Source organism: Nannospalax galili, unplaced genomic scaffold (genome assembly GCF_000622305.1).
Source record: "Nannospalax galili isolate Female #2095 unplaced genomic scaffold, S.galili_v1.0 scaffold543, whole genome shotgun sequence".
In the NCBI taxonomy this organism is placed as follows: Eukaryota; Metazoa; Chordata; class Mammalia; order Rodentia; family Spalacidae; genus Nannospalax; species Nannospalax galili.
This window is the reverse complement of record NW_008352270.1, coordinates 4923899-4938999: the sequence shown is the minus strand read 5'-3', so window position 1 is coordinate 4938999 and position 15101 is coordinate 4923899. Positions and strand designations below refer to the sequence as shown.

General features: G+C 39.8%; 1 protein-coding gene and 1 pseudogene across 1 annotated transcript in view; both read left to right on the top strand.

The window, feature by feature from the left end:
• Positions 1–15101, top strand: part of Kmo (kynurenine 3-monooxygenase) — a 47076-nt gene that overhangs the window by 17524 nt on the left and 14451 nt on the right. The window contains 4 exon segments of the mRNA XM_008849192.3: positions 5942–6029; positions 7723–7888; positions 12351–12422; positions 13229–13350. Of these exon segments, the coding sequence (XP_008847414.3) occupies positions 5942–6029; positions 7723–7888; positions 12351–12422; positions 13229–13350 (448 nt within the window).
• Positions 2174–2747, top strand: LOC103746893 (annotated as a pseudogene).

Below are 15101 nucleotides of genomic sequence, written 5' to 3'. Positions count from 1 at the left end.
GGAGGGAGGGAGGGAGGGAGGGCAAGACAGCAGATCTATTTAAAGCAAAAGCATCCTCTGAATTTACTAAGATAAAAATAATAGCACGATGGAAGTACCAGGTACTGTAGCAAATGGCTTACATGCATTGGTCTCTGCAACTCTCCCAACAGCTATGTGAGGTGGGAATTAATTATATCTCAGCCTTACAAATGACCATATGGAAGCTTAGAGATCTTAAGTCTGACTGTTAACAAGTGGCAGAATATGGATTTGAATTCGAGCCTGTTTATTCCAAAGTCCTTGATTTCAATCCAATATTATGTAGAAAACTCCTGCTAATATGAAGGATCCAAAATATGAGGAAGGTACAGTGATGGTATATGTGTTGGAAGTTCCATTCTTTTTTTTTTTTAAAGATATGCTGAACTGCATGTAATTTCAGAAATATATATGTGTTTATGCTGAATATCTTTAACCAAATATTGCTGGCATATGAAATCCAAGTCACCAAACATGTGAACCATTCATTCTCTATATTCCATCATTTATAAATGTTTATTTTTAAGATTTATTTACTTATTTATGTCTGTATACACGCATGTGCACATGTGTCACAGCTTGCATGTGGAGGTCAGAGGACAATTTGAAGGAGTCAGTTCTCAACTGTGTGAGAACTGAACACAGGGTCATGAGACTTAGTGGCAGGCACTCTTACCCGTTGAGCCATCTGGTGGCCTCAAACGTTTATTTTTCTTTATCTGAACCATCTCCCCTCTGAAATTACCATAACCAAATCTCATTCTTAAATGCATCATCCTTTCATATTCACCCATTTCATAGTTTTCTCTTCCATAAACTGCTAATAATTAAGTGCAAGAAAGATGCAATTAGGGAATTTATAAATCCTGCATCAATTCAGTTTGAACATTCTTTTTTATTTTCAGTAATTCTCAGGATCTTCCTCTATTCTTCTGGTCTGTGGACTTCCAAAGGCAGTGCTCTCCAGTCTAGGGCCACAGATGCCAATCACATATGTGATTTTTAACTTCATATTAATCATGTAAATTTTTTTAAAGTGAAATTGATAAGATATATAAGCCAGTGTATCAAAAATATTGCCATTTCAGTGTGTAGCCAACACTTATTCCCCAGGCTAAGGAGCTAAAGTACTCACTATCTAAGCATGAAGACCTGAGTTCAGATTTCCAGAACCCATGGAAAAGCTGGGCATGGTGGTGCACACTTGTAACCCAGTGCTGGAGAGGAGACAGATAAATCCCAGGGGCTCTCTGGCCAGCTACTCCAGTGGAAACAGTGACCTTCGGGTTCAGTGAAGAAATCCTGTCTCAAAAAGAGAAGGGGAAGAGCAAACTGAAGAAGAGAGCCAACGTAAACTTCTGACCTCCACCTGCACACACAGGCAAGGACTCCTGATATGCATGTGCACACACCTCGTACCACACACACATTATTCCTGAGGTATTTCCGTTGATTTATGTATTATTTAGGCTGTCAAAATTAAGAGTACAACTTGTCTCCATTCAGACTAGCCACATTTCAAGATCAGTTCACGTAGCTGGAGACCCAACATGGCACAGCTCAGGGGAGCCCAAGTCGTCAGCATTTCACTACTGTCTTAAGGAGCCCATCCAACACTGCTCTCTTGCGAGAAACTTTTCAAAGACTATACTCTTAGGTAAAACATTTAAATTACATAAAAGTTTACTCTATAAACTAGTTTTGAGTTTGTAAAAGATATTATAACTAGGTTCATGAAGGAATATTCTCGTCTTATATGGCATACTTGTATGAAGATGGTCTTATATAACCCAGTACAATAAAACTTAAAACAAAAAAATTCAAAAGATGCCCCGCCTGTCTGTATCAGATAAACTGTAATACAGCAAAGTTTTCTTTCCTTTTTTAAAATTTTTGTTTCTGTTTTTTTGAGATAGGATGTCACTGTGTAGCTTAGGCTAGTATCTAAGTAATAATCCTCCTGCCTCAGCCTCTTGAATGTGGGGATTACAGGTATGTACCACCACTCCTGGCTCCACTAATTCCAAAACCACTTTGTGTCCACACTCTGTACTTGAGGTAGCATGAATTAGAAGCCCAGATTACCTCAGAGAAAGAAATAGACATGCATAAAGTGGGGGGAGGAGTTTGTTTGGGATGTGATGGCTCCACCATGTCAAAGTTTTCCTTCAAGATCACACTGACGATGGACCCGTGGCTGCGTACAAAGTTCTCAGTGTTCCTGAAAGCACACCTTTCACTGCAGTCTTAAAGTTTGCAGCACAAGAGTTTAAAGTTCCTGCAGCAACAAGTGCACTTATTACCTGTGATGGAATAGGGATAAATTCCACACAGACTGGAAGTGTTGGAAATGTTTTTCTGACGCATGGTTCAGAACTGCGGACTATTCCTAGAGATTGCATTGGAAGCTCTTAACACCTGCTGCTTGCAACACACAGCTAGCCTTTCAGTATAGATATTGCTATTTGTTATTGCAGTAAAACTGAAATCCGGCATCTAAGGTATTATGACAACACCAAGTGAAGCAAGGCAAGCTCATTCTCTTGTCCCTTGTTCATTCTTTTCCTGTGAAGAGGGTGTGCTTGTCAGTGGACAGGACTGCCACCACAGAAGGCCACCTGGGGTGTGACTGCTACCTCAGCAGAGGAGTTCATTTGTGGCAAGTGAACTGCTTTTCTAATCGGAGGTGTCTCATAATTCTTTTTAAGAACATTTGGAAAATTCTGATTCAGGGGATCTTGCATATTTTCTGAAATAAAAATATTAAAGGATCCATGGATGACATCATCTGACTTTCAAGTCTGTATGTAGTTTGATTTTAAATTATATAGTTAGTAATGATGTTAACAGACATTTCAATTGAATTATTACCTATTTTAGCTTTTTATTATTCAGGCTATTAAGTTTCAAATTTCATATGTCCTATAAAATTTAATTTTATGCAGAAAACAAACATTGAATTTTTGGATCCAACCATTATGTGTATGAATTGATATTTTACATCAAGCAGTAACAGTAGTGCTCTTGGAAAGCTAGTATTTGTAACGGTGGGAATCGACAGTACAGCAGAAGCATCCTTATTAGGCCCTCCTTTATACATGTCTAATCCAGTGTTTAGGATAGAAATCCTTAGGAAACCACTCCTGTTAATATTTTTGAGTAGCATTCAGAAAGAATCTTGTTGCAGAGATCGGAAGTTTACAACAAAGCTCAAAGAAATACTGACTGCAAGTGTCGCTGAGGTCTTAATGAAGACCTAAGTTTTTTTTTAATACAGAAAAATTTATTTTTAATACAATTGACACTAAGATGCACGTGCATTTCTAACCTCTATATATCTGATTATTACTAGTCACAGTCGGTTACTTTCTGCTCCTTGGCATCTGAGCATGGATATAAAGTCATCAGGTAGATTTCAATGGTAATGTTTTTCACATCTACTAATTATTGAGGAGCGAATTTTTATGCTTTGAAGAATTATTACTGTTTTTAATTAATTTATTTATTTTTACACCCACTTCCCAGGTAGCACCCTCCCATAGCCTCCCTGCCCCCACTAGAGCCCTTACACTTTGATATCCCTGCTACTGTCTGCTGTGTTGTCGGCACCCTCAGCCATTTCCCACTACTTGCCCTTCTGGTGAACTGAAGACCTATCTTTTAAGGAAATGTGCTGTGCTGGAGAGCTTTAGTTGTCAACTTGACACACCTGGGTTGAGGGAGCCTCAATTGGGGAATTGTCTCCATTGCACTGGCTTGTGGCCATGTCTGTGGGGAAATTGTCCTGATTGTTGAGTGATGTGGGACGGTCCAGCCCACTGTGGTGGTGCCACCCCTGGGCAGGTGGGCCTGTGTTGCATAAGAAAGCAGGCTGAGCAGGGGCCAGGGGACCAAGCCAGTAAGCAGCGTTCCTCCATGGCCTGTGCTTCAGCTCCTGCCTCCAGGTTCCTGCTCTGAGTTCCTACCTTGGGCTCCCTCAGTGATGAACTGTGACCTGGGAGATGTAAGCCTAATAAACCCTTTCTCTTGGTAAACTGAGGCAGGCAGATCTCTATAAGATTGAGGGCAGCCTGGTCTACAACGTGAGCTCCAGGTTTTTTTTTTTTTTAAAAAAAAAAAAAAAAAAAAAAAAAAAAAAAAAAAATCCCTGATCAAAATCCAAAGAAAGATTTGTATATGAAAAGATTTTCAGGTCCTCATACATCTTAAGGGGGGAAACATCTCAGTGGGTAGCTTAGCAGGTAAAAGCCCTTTGCAAGCTCGAGGAGCTGAGTTCATGGAACCCATCTGAAAGGAAAGGCCAACTCCACAAAGTTGCCTCCACAGGTTAAGAACAGAAGACCTGGGTTCAAATCCCAGCACCCACATGGCAGCTAACAACTGTCTGTAACTCCAGTCCCAGGGGATCTGACAGCCTCTTCTGACTTCTGCGGGCATTGCATGACATGGGTGCACTTACCTACATGCAGGCAATACACGCATACACATAAAATAAAAATAATATATAATTTTTTTAATCTGATACTCAGAGACCCTATTCCTTACCAAATTAAGCCTCAGTTAATCAAAAATTTGAATATTCTCTAAATTTTTGGCTTAATATTAACTTAAATTTTCCAGCATTCTGCCTTTAGCACAAAAATCTATGTGCTGTTTAGATATAATATTTAGTGTTCTATGATGTAAAAATGATTTACTTACTACATTCCTTGGTTTTGAAACTATATAGTTAGTCTTGAAAATATTTTAATCAACAACTATATACTTTACTGTTCAATGAATGTGATCTGGAAGTTCTTGTGCAGAATGTTTTGAAATACTGTGTTTAAATGTTTACTGACCATAATTAATATCTTAGGCAAATACATTTTGTTAGCCCGTAAACTATATTCTCTACTTTTATTTTGCTCTTAGACATATTAATCAGCATGAGTCAATTTATTAAATATGAAAAAAAATTTTGGTCTTTTTGAGACAGGGTCTCCCTGTAGCCCCAGATGTCCTGGAACTCACTATGTAGACCAGGCTGGCTTCGAACTCACAGAGCCTGCCTCTGCCTCCCAAGTGCTGGGACTAAAGTCGTGCACCACCACGCCAGGCCAAGATGAAATTTTTAAAAATGCAAAGACAGTAAATGTCAATCCATTATACAGAAGAGACACACTTGAGAAGGTCATAGAGCTGGGTAGTGAACTCGGAAACTTGAAATAACATGCTGGTAGGACTACCCTGTTCTTCATCGGCCCCATCAGCTTTGCTTTTTAATTTTATGCATCGTGCAGCATCACCGCTAACTCTCCCTCCCAGTTTATGCTCTCTGTGTCACTGTGATACAGAAATTGTAGGACTGCCGTCTGTTGGTCAGTACTGATATGTCGTGATGAACTAGGCTACCCAGTTGAAATAAATGTTCTTGTGGTGGGGGGCAGAGTTTGTTTGTGTTCAACATTCCTGGTCACAAATCAACCCTCAAGGGTGACTTTTGAAATATGTGACAACTCTTTCCAAGAGTGCAAACAATCACAGGGATGCAAGAGTTTATACAAATGTAAGTGGTTATATTTTTGAAGTGACAGCAGCTGTGTTTATTCATCTGTCTTAGTAAAAGATTATACTAAGAAATCTACAAATTGTTTGTCAAATCACCATTTTAACAAATTCATTTCATATTGTTAAGAATGAATATCCTATCTGGTATGGTGGGATATAGCAGAAATCTAAGCATTCAGGAGTTTGAGGCTAGCCTGGACTACACAGTGAGATCGAGGCCAGACTCTGCTACATAGTAAGACCCTATCACAAATAAATTAGATAATTAATAGCTTCAGTACACTGTTAGAAGAATACTCAGCATTTCCATTTGACTAAGTGAAGCCATAACTGAAATCCAGCTCTGTTTGCCTTCTGTTTCTCTCCTCAGCTGTGGAGTCATACCCTAACGCCAGCGTGCACTTTGGCCACAGGCTGTCAAAATGCAGTCCCGAGGAAGGAATGGTCACCGTCCTTGGGTAATCACGGTTCAGCCTTTGGCTTCAGAGGGCAAGGATGAGAGTAGAGCACTCATCTATAAACTCTGTTCTTTGGCTCCTTTGAAATAATTCAATGATTACTGCAGTGGAAATCAAATAATCCTTACAACCAAGGAGGTTTAGTTTGAAAATAGTTCTGGAGGCTTCCTGAGCACCTGAACCAGTGATCCTCCTTGAGTTCCATGCTCCGCCGGGTACTCTCCATTCAGACTCCCTCCTCCCTGGAAGCTCGTGGCTCTTCTCTGCCTTGCATCTCCTGACCTCTTTCTGGGTCTGATTTCTCATCTGGCCTCTGGCTAATTCTGTGTCTTCTAAAGTTCTACTCCTGGAATACCACACATGGGTTATACAACCACTTGTAAATTTGCATCTCAAACATGAACATGTCTTTCCAGGCTCTGCCTTCTTTCTCAATCCTCTCTGAAGTCCTGATCAATGATTGCCTGTCCCCAGCTACAACTTGCATTATCTCAAATTCATGGAAGTCGTGATTGTCTCTGTCTCCCCCAAACATGACCATTCCTAACGTCCCTGTACTGTTGCCAGCATAATTATCATACTTCATGGTGTTTCCTTTTCCCCATTTCCTCACATTAAATGGTAAATTCTCCCCAGGGTGTCTTCCTCCCTCACCTCTAGAGTCTGTCTGTCCTCTTTCTTCCTGTAGCAGGACAGTAACTGGCTCTCACCCCTGCACATGTGGCTACTGCCCTTGCCTCCTCTACTTCAAACTGCCACGTGAGTTTTCTGAAACTGCCATTCCTTAATCATATCCTTCAAATGGAGAAAACCAGTTTCTGCTTTTTTCCAGAGTCCATATTTAAACATTTTGTCTTCGCCCCTCAGTCTCTTCTTTTTCCCCCTATGCATTGTATAGTTAACCTTTCATACCGACTCTTCATCCATGGGTTCAACCAACCTCGGATCAAAAGTCTCCCAAAACAGGCTTTATCTCCAAGAACAAAAAAAAATAAAGTCACTTGCACTGAACATGCACAGATTTTTTTCTTTTGTCATTATCCCCTAATGATTCACTATAAGAACCAGTCACACAGCCTTTATACCGGGCAGGGTGTTGTAAGTCATCTAGAGATAACTCAAAGCACTGGGAGGATATGCAGAGTCTGTGTGCAAATACTGTGCTATTTTACATAAGGGATTTGAGCATCTGCAGATTTGGGTATTTGGAACCAATTCTGGAGAGTGACAAGGGTCAACTATAGTCTTTTCTTAAGCTTATTGTCTGATGTTATTGATTTGAGCCAAACAGTGCTCCTAGCAAATCCTGGTGCATCCCAGCAAGTGCTCATACGTTCATTCACACCCCTGTAATATACAGATGTATTCATTCCTACTCTTGGACCACCCTTTTCTCAAGACTTTCTTCCTATATATAGAAAGCTCGGCGCTCTGTCCCGTTTCTGCAGCATGGCATATCTTTAGTATCAGAATAGTTGTGTAGTATCTCATTCTCATAAGTAAGATTATGTCTGGGACAAATGTTTTTATCTTGATTTTAAATCTATTGACTTAAGCTAAATGAAGGTAGAATTTAAGTTACAGAATAATAGCAAATTCTCTAAGTTATCTATTGAGGTCACTTCTTATACCCCGGCAGTATATTATCATTTTGCCTAGAAAATTTTTTTGCGTGGTTCATTCTGTTTTTCAGGCCTGACAAAGTTCCCAAAGACATCACTTGTGACCTTATTGTAGGATGTGATGGAGCCTATTCAACTGTCAGAGCCCACCTCATGAAGACACCTCGCTTCAATTACAGCCAGCAGTACATTCCTCATGGGTACATGGAGTTGACAATTCCACCTAAGAATGGGGAGGTAAGTCTTACCTTCCCCCCACAGGAGCACGGAGTCATAGCTAGCAGAGTGGACTAATAAACTGTTGCAAAGAGACATTTAAATTGTGTTTTTTCATTCCCACATTGTTCCACTATTAAATCATATGCTATTCCAGAGGCAAAACAAGCAGTATGCAAATTTTTATGTAAAACTTATTTCAACGTAATATTTTATATTTAAGAATTTAATGAAAAAGATTTTACTTTCTCATAATCAAATAAACATAGACACTTGCTAAAGAAAAGTAAAATACTAATAGAAACAATATAAGTATATTAACTTGTAGGGATAAATGTGTTACATTACATTGGATTTGCATCTACACTATTCTAAAGTTTTAATCTGATTTATTCTCTCCTTGATGAAGTGCAGTCATCAGGGAAATAGATAACGAGCTTGAGATAGTGGTGTTACATCCTAACACACTGTACAGGACACTCAAATGCATATTTTAAGTATTTCATTATCTTTCTATTTAGGTTTTCACTAGTATCTCAATGCTCATTGTCTGAGGGTCCCACTGTCACAATTCCAGAGCTGATAATTCTGGATTATGCAGTTATAGGGTTCTCTTGAAAAATCATCCCTGGCCTAAGAAGAACAGCATCCACTAAAGTAGATGCAAGATAACCATACATAATTATTAGTAATGATTATCATTTTTTAAAAAGGTCTCACTTTTTAAAGAAAAGTGTTTTGACATAAATATGGCCCGCACATATGGACATTTTAGCAAGGTCCCCAAACAATCCTGGGAAACTTTTTTCTCTTTCCTAGTTGTCTCCCTTTTAAGTTTTATTTAGCTTTCTTCACATGCTGTCCCTTTTCTATCCTTGAGCATAGGCCTGTTCCTGCTCCTCCAGACTCAGATTGCTGGACTAGCCTCCTAGCCTAGACGCTGCCCACTGTGCCCTGATCCCCTGAACCCAGACTAGTTGCATTCTCCAGCTTCAGGGCCAGCATCTATTCTGCCTAGTGTGCTAGACCTTCCACAGGCTGTACCCATCCCCACCTTGCATTTGGCCCCCATCCTGATCTGCCTGCCAAGATGTTGTGGCTAACAACAATCTATATCTCCAGTTTCAGGGTAATCCAATGTCCTCTTCTGACTTCCTCAGGCATTGCATGACAGGGGTGCACATACACACATGCAGGCAATATACTCATACACATAAAATAAAAATAAAATTTAAAAAAGAAATAAAATCCATCTTTTTGTTATCTGCAAGAAGCTCATCTTATCTTCAAAGACAGGTACTACCTTAGGGTGAAAGGATGGAAAAAAAATATTCTAAGCAAATGACACTAAGAAACAAGCATGTGTTGCAATTCTAATATCTGACAAAATAGACTTCAAATTAAAACTAATCAGAAAAGAGAAAGACTGTCACTTCATTCTAATCAAAGGAACAATTGACCAAGAAGACATTGCAATCATGAACATATATGCACCAAACTCTGGTGCATTCAATTTCATAAAAACAACACTACAGGACTTTAAGACACAGAGTAACCCCAACTTAGTAATAGTTGGTGACTTCAATACCCAACTATCTCCAATAGAAAGGCCAAATGAACAAAGAATAAACAGAGAGACATCTGAATTAAATGACATCATACATCAAATGGATTTAAAATTTATTTAATTTTTCATGCATGTATATGTTGTGTGTTGAGCATATTCTTCTTATGCTCCCTACCTGTCCTCTTCTTCCCTGCCCCTCCAGTTAGTCTCCTTCATGCCCCTAAACCTCTGCTTCCACATTCATTTCATATATGCATGCATGACTTTATGCATCTAGGTAAAAATCTAAACCACACATGAGAGAACAGATGTGATGTTATTTAAGACTAGCTTAATTCATCTGATAATGATTTTCTCCAGCTTTAAAAAAATCTACTTTTTTTCTCTTTTAATGCAATTTACACAACAGATACTTGCACTCCATCTCTGATGGGTGGAGTGAGAAAGAAAGATTGGATGAAAGGCCTTGTGAAATTGAATGGGAAAATATTTCTCTTCTTTTTTTAGGTTTGTTAACTTAGCTTTATTGCTTTACTGTAAGCCTATATTTTATTTTATTGTTTTTCTTATTCTTTGAGACTGTCATACATGTATACAATGAAATATGATCATATATATCCCCATTTATCCCCTCAAACTTCCCCGCATACCTCTCCAATACCTTACCCTCCTGATGCCATTATTTTCTCCTCCTCTTCCTCTTCCTCCTCCTCTTCCTTCTCCTCTTCCTTCTTTTTTGATAACCTACAAAGTCCTCTTAGTGCTGCCCATATGTGCATGGGTATGGGGCTATCCATTGGAGCATAGGAAATCTACCACTGGTTACACCCTCTAAGAAGAATGATTCTCCCTCACCAGCAATTATCAACTACCAATAAATAGCTCCTCAGTAAGGGGTGGGGCCTGGAGATCAACTCCCTCATCTATGTAGGAATTTTGGATGGTTTGATCTTGTACAGATATTGTGCAAGTAACCACAGCTGCAGTGAGTTCATAAATGCAATTACCATGTCATGTCCAAAAGACAGCATTTCACACACTCCTCTACATCCTGTAGTGCTTGCAATATTTCTGCCTCCTCTTGTGTGCAGTGTTTCCTGAACCTTGGCAGGAGGACTCTGGGTGTTAAAAAAGTAAAGACTGAGAATGAAATCCTGAGTGATCCTTCTTTTTCTTTTCATTTTCTTTTGTCAGTACTGGGAATTAAATTCAGAGACTTGCATGTGCTAGGCAGGTGCTAGTCCACTGAGCTACCCATCCCCCAAGCCCTGAAGGCTTACCTTAAAGCTTCTTGGGCACAGCCAGCAAGCTATTTGGGCTTTATATTTGGAGGAACTTGTGGTGAGAGGGACAAGGGAGTGACACTGCATTGTCCTTGGACTGCTGTCCCATAAGAGCTTCTATCAAGAGTGTAACTTGGTTTAAAAAAAGAAGCTAAGATTTTAAGTGTTTCTCTCTAGGCTCAGGAAATTTGTGTGCACATCTATATGTTCCTAGTAGCACTCTCAGTTGGCAGTGATTTACAAGCCTTTCCCTATGTCAATGAGGAAGATAGAAGTTGCATTTTGTGTTCCCTACTATTTAAAAGAAATTTTAGTAATTATTTTTATTTTTGAGAATTTCGCACATGAGCATTGTACTTGCATTATTTCCGTCCCTCCCAGTCCCCCTCTAACTTCTTCCGTGTTCCCCAACTTCCTCTGAATGTGTTGACTTCGTCTTTGGTATCAGTGTATCAGCCTTTGATAGTGCAGTGGTAATCCAGGTTAGTTCGGGTTGTTACTTGCCCCTTGCCTTGTATTTGGAGTCCTAAAAGGGTGGGGAAGCAGTGGAAAGATGCAAAAGACGTCAGGAAGGAAAAGCATTTCCCTCAAGCACTAGGTGCCTCTGTCTTCTCCAGCTTGCCCAGCTCATGAAGCTGTGCAAATCCCCTGCTTCTCTCCTTAGATCCTCTGTGCTTTTCTCTTCAATGCAAGGCTCTCTTTTAACCACTCTGGCCTACAATACTTATCTGTCAACATTTCATTTCCTATATTTCCAACCAGCACCAAACCACTTACTGTCTTCTTGTTTCTTACATTGTTAAAGAGAAGTGATTTGGATTTCCATAGTGTCCATTCTTTGTCACCTAGTCAATTCACTGCACAATCTCTGAAGACAAATAGTTGGGCATTTATGAATTCCACCATCTTTGTGTTAGGTTTTCTTTAGGGCCAGGCAGACATGGACCCTTTCCCTAGGCCATAATGACTACAATATAACATGATAATACTTACTGGGAACCTGTTCTTTTCTTTCAGTACCTTATTACTTCAGCTTAAGACTTTCCTGTCTAGTCTATAAAAGTACTCAAGATAAAAAATATTATACACATACAAATCCACATGTATGTTTTGTATGTGTGCATGCATATGCATGCGTATACATGTGCACATGCATATATGTGTGTATAGAAAGACAAAAAGTAAGAGAGTATCTTATTATAGTATGTTCTCAAATATTTTTTAATATTTTATTTTTATTTTGTGTATATGAGTGTTTTATGTACATGTATGTAAGCGCACCCATGTGTGTGCAATGCCTGTGGAGGCCAGAAGAGGGCATCAGATCCTCTGAAACTAGAGTTAGGAATGGCTATTAGCCACCACGTGGGTGCTGGGAACCAAACCCAGGTCCTCTAGGGGAGCAGCCAGTGCTCTTAAATGTGGAGCCATTTCTCCAGCTCCTATTCTCATCCAAAGTTGCTCATATAAGGATAGAACTCAAAGCATTTTTTAAAATGGCATCTACTTCATGTAACAACGTGCGTGCAAAGCATCATGTGTATGTGGATGACTTAGATCACTGTAGAAACAATGTAACAGAGTGTTACAGCTGTACCATGTGCTAATTAAACATATGCTTTTTTCCCTGCAGTATGCCATGGAACCTAATTATCTGCATATTTGGCCGAGAAATGCCTTTATGATGATTGCACTCCCTAACATGGTAATATCAGCTAATTTTGCATCTGTAATTAATGTTTTTCACTACTTGGTTTTGTACTGGATATATGTGTACCTATTTGACCTCTTCATTATTTAATCTGTTTAGTGATTCTGTCTCTGAAGCTTTGGGTTTCTGAGGAAGCAAAGTCCAAAAGCAAGTCCAATTATTTACTTCAGAAAGGAGATTTCACTACTTAAATGATGCACAGTTCATAACCAGATGTGTCATCACTTTCAGTATAAGCAGTCTAGGAACAAATGGCCCCCAACAAAGCCAGAGATATATAGGTTATAATACTAAAGAATCCCTTTAATCTTAAGGGTCTATGGGAGGGACATTAGGGGACACACACACACACACACACACACACACACACACATACACACACACACACACACACATTTTTTTTTCTTTCATTGGGTCTTTTTCCCTATATCTACTAGCTGTCTATTCTGTGGTGGTCTTTTTCTTCCTGATGCAGTCTGTTAAGGGATCAATGCTTAAAAGGAAGAAAAGGGGGAGGAAAAAAAGTCACACAGACTAACTTACAATTAATCTAAGGATTATCTGGTAAATGTGAAAAATTTACAGAATAGCAATCCTCCTAATGACTAAGGAAGCAGGGAGGGCCCTGGGGACTTGGCAGAGCTTTCTTCTCAGTTGAGGAGACAAAGCAGTGGTCCACTGGCTTGGACATTACTCCAGGAGCTCCTTGGTCCCAACCAGAACCCTGTGGTTTAAGGAGTTCACCTTTAATGGCAGCATCATAAGCCTCTTTTCTCTCTCACCCCATTTCTTTCTTCCAGGACAAATCTTTCACCTGTACTTTGTTCATGTCCTTTGAAGAGTTTGAAACACTTCCAACCAGTACTGATGTGATGGAATTCTTCCAGAAGAACTTTCCGGATGCTATCCCTCTAATGGGAGAGTAAGTTTCAAGATATATAATTGCATCTTTTAGTTCATAGGTTTGAGTTATTTGAAATTCAAATAAAACTTCTTTTTACTTAGTTCAATTTTGATTAAAAATGATTAGACTAGTTGCCTGGAGAGAAATCAGCATTTGAATGAAAGTCTAAGTGGGTGTTCTGTGGTGAGTGGGGATTCTGAGAAAACTCATACTGTGGTCAGTTTATCCCAGAAAGTCCCTAGGCTTTCCTCAAGCTTCTCAGGCTTGGCGTGCCACAAGCTGGCTGTGCCCCCTTGTACCTGGAGACATACTTGACATAATCTCAAGTGTCAGACCCATCCCTTGTTAGCTGCATCTCCTTCCTATGTTGTGGTAAGATGCTAATAAATAATGGCACCCACTTCAGAGTGCTGTTGTGAGAACTAAGTGATGTCACCCTATAAGTCATCAGCATAGAACCCACACAGATTAAGTTGTGCATCACCCATGGTGGATGGTGTGAGCTACCTGGCTTATGATCTCCTGCTCTTCTGGCCTGTGTCAGCATCACCCTCCATGTGAGCTTTGTTGTATGTTCTCATTCAGGGAACCTATCCACTGGCTGCCCCACCCCAGACCCCAAATCCAGTTTACTTTCTATTCCAATGCTTTCTTCAGAGAAATAGAGCAATGTTTCAGGAAGCGTACTGTCTATCTAGGCTACCAAAATGAAAATGTCACTGGGTGGCACGAGACTGGGTGGCTTAGAAGTGACAGAAACTCATTTCTCACAATTCTGGAAGCTAAGATATTCAAGATCAAGGCAGCAGCAGCAGGTTAGTGTCTGGTGAGGGCTGCTTCCTGATTCACAGAAGGTACCTTCTCTCTGTGAACTGAAGGGACGAGGGATCTCCCTAGGACCTCTTTTATAAGGGCATTAATACTGTTTGATTTGGGTTCCATACTTAGGAGTGAGTCACCTTCCACATTCCCAGCTCTAAATACATTACACTGAAGATTAGGATTTCAGTATATGAATTTTAGGGGCACATATATTTATTTTATTTTATGTGTTTGAGTGTTTTATCAGCCTGTATATAAGTGTACCACGTGTGCAATGCACATGGAGGTCAGAAGAGGGTGTCAGATCCCCGGAACTGCATTAACAGTTATAAGACACGTGGGTGCTGGGAACTGAACCTGGGTCCTCTGCAAGAGCAGCAAGTGCTCTTACACGGACTCATCTCTCCAGCCCCGTTACTGTTTTAACTCAAGATGGCTTGGAATTCACAATCCTTCCTCAGACTTCCAAATGCTGAAATTATAATAATGCTTCACCTTCTTTAGAGCAGGATTTTCATCCCTCCTCTGCCTCTTGCTAACAACTTTCACTTTTAAAATGATTATTAGGGTACCTCTCTTGTACTGTAGTTGTGAAAATTAAAGAAGCTAATTGAATAAAAAAGGAAAGTGAACTCCTGCCCATAGCAGGTCTTAAAGACTGCTAGTTGGTATCCTTTCCTGAAGACTGATTCAATCGGTATAGATCCATGCTTTTCCACCCATGAGGAGAACCACTGTCTTCACACCAAATGTAGCTCTTAAGTAGTTTTAAAATTGTTCCAGTGGTTAAGGGCACTGGCTACTCTTTTCAGAGGACCCACATTCAGTTCCCAGCACCCACATGGTGGATAACCATCAGCAACTCCAGTTCCAGGGGATTCCTATCTATCTATCTATCTATCTATCTATCTATCTATCTATCTATCTATCTATCTATCTATCTAGTC